Genomic DNA, 5033 nt, shown 5'->3' on the forward strand with positions numbered 1-5033 from the left:
TATCGTGGTCTTGCAAGGAACTCGGTAGTCGTTATTAAACTGCTATGAAGTTCCATAGCACCGATGTTGTTGTCACCGAACAGCTTCAAGGCACGCAGTATCTTTGTGCTGCATCTCTTTTCACACTGCAAGGAAACAAGAGCATATATGAACAACAGTAAAATTGCAGCCAAGCGTACTGTTGAGAAACGTGGTAATTCTCTCCTTTCTGGGAGAGTTACAGTGTAATTCTAGACTGCAGCATTCAGCATGTCTCCTGAGCTTCCTTGCTGAAGTATGGCAATGGAACTTTTACAGCATCTGTGTTGCTTTTGGAAGCCATCACCTCACATCTGCTGTCTCTGTAGTGCAGAGCTTAAGTTCAGCGCAAAAAGGTACTTTGTAGCAGGCAACAGGGATCCTGACGGAGCCGTAATTTACACTCGCCCCCATCTCCTGCCTAGGCTCGCTCGTTGCTGCGTTCAGCAGCGATTTTCAGACAAGGCACGCCTCGAGCAGCCAGCAGCACCAGAGCCGCTTTGGGGGCTCGGAGGGGATTTTTTTGGCCAGTGTCAGCCCCGCGGACCCCGGGCAGAGCACAGCCGCCTGCACCCCTCACCGGGCTTTGTTCGGTCTCCGGGCGCTTCCCAGCGGAGCATTATTAACCGCCGCGAATTAACACTGAAGCGACCGTCTGCTGCTTTTGGGAAAGTTCTGAATTTGACACACACGCCCTAAAATATATATATACATATTTATATACACACGGCGGTGGGATTACTAGCCCCCAGACCGCGAAACGCCGAGGAGCCTGGCCCCGGCGTCTCCCCGCCACCCCTGAGGGCACACAACCGCCCCCTCAGGTGGGCGCGGGGCCGCCAGGAGAAGTTTTGCCAACTCCCGCGGCGGCCACACGGCGAACGTGCGCCCCGCCTGCCCGTTGTACCGCCGCAAGGGGCCGGGGGCTCCCCCGGGCCGAGGCACCCAACTCGGGGCCGCGGCTCTCGGCAGCCCGGCGGCCCCAGCGGGAGCCCCGCAGCGCCGCGATCACCGAGCGGCCGGGGCGGGCGGCAGCACCGCCGCCGCTCCCCTTAAGGTGGGCCGACGGCGGGCTGAGGGGGCGGCCCCTCACGCCTCCACATCGTCCCCCGCGTGTGGCGGCGGCGCCTCCGTGCCCTCAGGCTCCAACGGCCGCCGGGACCGGGGCCCTCGGGGCGGTGCGGGGCGCCTCACGGTGCGGGGCTCCTCACGGGGCGGCCCCGTGGGTCGGGGCCGGGGGACAGGCTGCTGGTGCCCGGGAGGGGCCGCGCACCTGCGGCACGGGCACCAGCCACCGCTGTTTGCTTCGGTACGAAGTGCATTTTTATTTCAAACGCCACGTTTCCGGACCCCGGTTTCTCCAAATTTCACGTTTTTACCCCGACGCTGTGAGGACGGGGGCGCAGCGAAGCCGCGCTGCCCCCGCGGGTGTCTGTGTGGGTGTGTGCGTGTGGGCGCAGCCCCGCGGCACGCCTGGGGACCGGGACCCCCGCGCCTGCACCCAGCCGAGCTCCGGCCTCGCAGCCCTCCCCCGAGCCCTTCCCGAGAGCGCGCAAAGCGCCCCAACCACTAAAAAACCCGAACTAATCCCGCAGCCCGGCTCCACCTTAACGGGGACCGGGGCCTCCCCCCCCCCTTCGCCGCGTGATAGGCGGCCGGGGCGGGCGGGGCGGGGCCCGGCGGCGCTCGCTATAAATATTCATGAAGCGCGGCGGCCGGCCTGGCGCGGCCGGGGCCGGGGAGCGACAAGTTGCGCCCAGCCGCTGCCGGGCTCGCCCCGCGGCTCGCAGGTGGCGGGTTCGCGGCCCGGGGGCGCCTGGAGGGGGAGCGCAGCGAGGGAGCGGCCCGGCTGAGCCGAGGGGGGGAGCTCGGAGGCCGAGCTCCGCGGAGCCCCGGCGCTCGGAGGAGCCGCTCCGGTCCGCCCCAGCCCCGCTGCCCGCTCGGGGCGGTGGGAGCCCGGCACCGCGGGGCGCAGCCGCCTCCCGGCCCCCGGGGCCGCCTCGGCCATTTTGAGCGGGGAGCGGCGGCCAAAACTTCTCTCGCCGCGCTCCGCCGCCGCTTCTCCCTCCCCTACTCCCGGAGCAGCGAGGGAAGCGGCCGGCGCTCCGCAGGCAGCCCCGCGGGGACAGAGAGAGATGCGGCGGCGGCTGAGGGGGCTGCCCTGAGCGGAGCCCCCCCCCCTCCTCCTCACCACCGGCACAGCGTCCGTCTGTCCGTCCGTCCGTCCGTCCCGAGCGGCGGGGCCGCGAGCCCCTCTCACCTGCGGCCGGCACGGGGTAGCCGGGGCCGGGGCTGCTGAGCGGGGCGGCGGGGCGGGCTGCCGGGGCCGCCGGGCGCCGAGCATGGAGTGGAGTTACCTGTTGGAAATCACCTCGCTGCTCGCCGCGCTGGCCCTGCTGCAGCGCGCAGGCTGCGCCGCCGCCTCGGCTGCCGCCGCCTCGTCGTCCTCCTCCTCTTCCTCCTCGTCCTCCTCTTCCTCGGCCAAGGAGCTGTCGTGCCAGGAGATCACCGTGCCCCTCTGCAAAGGCATCGGCTACAACTACACCTACATGCCCAACCAGTTCAACCACGACACGCAGGACGAGGCCGGGCTGGAGGTGCACCAGTTCTGGCCGCTGGTGGAGATCCAGTGCTCCAGCGACCTGCGCTTCTTCCTCTGCAGCATGTACACCCCCATCTGCCTGGAGGACTACAAGAAGCCGCTGCCGCCGTGCCGCAGCGTCTGCGAGCGGGCCAAGGCCGGCTGCGCCCCGCTCATGCGCCAGTACGGCTTCGCCTGGCCCGACAGGATGCGCTGCGACCGCCTCCCCGAGCAGGGCAGCCCCGACACGCTCTGCATGGACTACAACCGCACGGACCTCACCACGGCCGCACCGCCGCCCGCCAAGCCCCCGCACCGTGGCTCCAAGCCGGGCAGCCCCGCCAAGGCGCCCCCCGCAGCCGCCGTGCCCCCGGCTGAGGCCCCGCGCAAACCACGGCCACCGCCGCCCTGCGAGCCGGGCTGCCAGTGCCGGGCGCCCATGGTGTCGGTGTCCAGCGAGCGGCACCCGCTCTACAACCGCGTGAAGACGGGGCAGATCGCCAACTGCGCCCTGCCCTGCCACAACCCTTACTTCAGCCCCGACGAGCGCGCCTTCACCGCCTTCTGGATCGGCCTCTGGTCCGTGCTCTGCTTCCTCTCCACCTTTGCCACCGTCTCCACCTTCCTCATCGACATGGAGCGCTTCAAGTACCCCGAGCGGCCCATCATCTTCCTGGCTGCTTGCTACCTCTTCGTCTCCCTCGGCTACCTGGTGCGCCTGGTGGCCGGCCACGAGAAGGTGGCGTGCAGCGGTGGTGCGGGGGCTGGTGGTGCGGGTGCTGGGGCTGCGGGGGCTGGAGGTGGCGCGGCTGCAGCGGGGGCAGCGGCGGGGGGACGCGGGGCGGCGGGCGGTGCAGCTGAGTTACAGCCAGAGCTGGCAGTGGCTGAGCACGTGCGGTATGAGAGCACCGGCCCAGCACTGTGCACTGTGGTCTTCCTGCTCGTCTATTTCTTCGGCATGGCCAGCTCCATCTGGTGGGTCATCCTCTCCCTCACCTGGTTCCTCGCTGCTGGCATGAAGTGGGGCAATGAGGCCATCGCTGGCTACGCGCAGTACTTCCACCTGGCCGCCTGGCTGCTCCCCAGCGTCAAGTCCATTGCCGTGCTGGCACTCAGTTCTGTGGACGGGGACCCCGTGGCTGGAATCTGCTACGTGGGCAACCAGAGCTTGGAGAACTTGCGGGGCTTCGTGCTGGCACCGCTGCTCATCTACTTGGCCATTGGCTCCATGTTCCTGCTCGCTGGCTTCGTCTCGCTCTTCCGCATCCGGAGCGTCATCAAGCAGCAAGGCGGCCCCACCAAGACCCACAAGCTGGAGAAGCTGATGATACGCCTGGGCCTCTTCACGGTGCTCTACACGGTGCCAGCTGCCAGCGTGGTCGCCTGCCTCTTCTACGAGCAGCACAACCGGCCCCGATGGGAGGCCACGCACAACTGCCCCTGCCTGCGTGACCAGCAGCCTGATCAGGCCCGCCGCCCTGACTATGCGGTGTTCATGCTCAAGTACTTCATGTGCCTGGTGGTGGGCATCACCTCTGGTGTCTGGGTCTGGTCTGGCAAGACCCTCGAGTCCTGGAGGGCTCTCTGCACCCGCTGCTGCTGGGCCAGCAAAGGTGCTGCTGTGGCTGGGGGCACAGGGGCAGGGGCAGGTGGGCAGGCTGCAATTGCTGCAGCCGGAGGACTTGGGGCCGGTGGTGGTGGCTCCCTCTACAGCGATGTCAGCACCGGCCTGACGTGGAGATCAGGCACCGCCAGCTCTGTCTCCTACCCCAAGCAGATGCCCCTGTCTCAAGTGTGAGGAGGGGGGAAAGAAGCCAAAGGTTAGGGAATGAGGGACACTGGCCTGCCTGAAATGCCCCCTCACTGTTTGGTGCCATTAATGAACCCCTAATGGTCCTTATTAGCCACAGCTTGTATAGAACAATGCAGCTGGCAGAGGCCCCGGGCTCCAGCCCCCTCCTCCTTCCCCTCCATTCATATGCAGGGAGCATGTACTTCAAGGAGCCAGCTTATTATTTTGCTGGCAGAGGAGGGTAGGGGCTCACCCGTGTCTTGCAGAGGGCAAGGCAAAGCAGCTTCTGATTCACTCTGGACTAAGAGCAGCTCAGGGGAGGGAGGCTCTTCCTTCCCCCCATCCTGAGGTGGGAGTCTGCTGGGACTGCAGGTTTCTTGGGATACTGATGACCAGGCAAATGCCTTATAATACAGACTGAATCAAAACATGTCTTAATTATACACCCCAGATAAATACGGGTTTCCTACATTAAAGGATGTATTTATATAATTATTTGTTACCTTGTACAGATGTGTAAAATATGTATATATCCAAAGCTATACAGTCTGTAAATTTTTTTGTAAAAACGTTTAGAGGCTACCCCTGTAAGAGCAAATATGAGTATTCTATTTTGTCAATAAAATGACTTTTGATAAATGA

At 65.1% G+C, this 5033-nt stretch overlaps 1 protein-coding gene across 1 annotated transcript; it reads left to right on the forward strand.

Moving 5' to 3' along the window:
* The first annotated feature begins 1752 nt into the window (after nucleotides 1–1752).
* Nucleotides 1753–5033, forward strand: FZD8 (frizzled class receptor 8). The gene has a single exon (XM_013195695.3). It carries the CDS (start codon nucleotides 2361–2363, stop codon nucleotides 4395–4397), a length of 2037 nt encoding a protein of 678 aa, XP_013051149.2. The 5' UTR covers nucleotides 1753–2360; the 3' UTR covers nucleotides 4398–5033.

This window comes from Anser cygnoides, chromosome 2 (assembly GCF_040182565.1).
Source record: "Anser cygnoides isolate HZ-2024a breed goose chromosome 2, Taihu_goose_T2T_genome, whole genome shotgun sequence".
NCBI lineage: Eukaryota > Metazoa > Chordata > Aves > Anseriformes > Anatidae > Anser > Anser cygnoides.

Excerpts from the sequence above, each read along its gene's own strand:
- FZD8 (XM_013195695.3), top strand. The coding sequence starts at position 2,361 with ATGGAGTGGAGTTACCTGTTGGAAATCACCTCGCTGCTCGCCGCGCTG.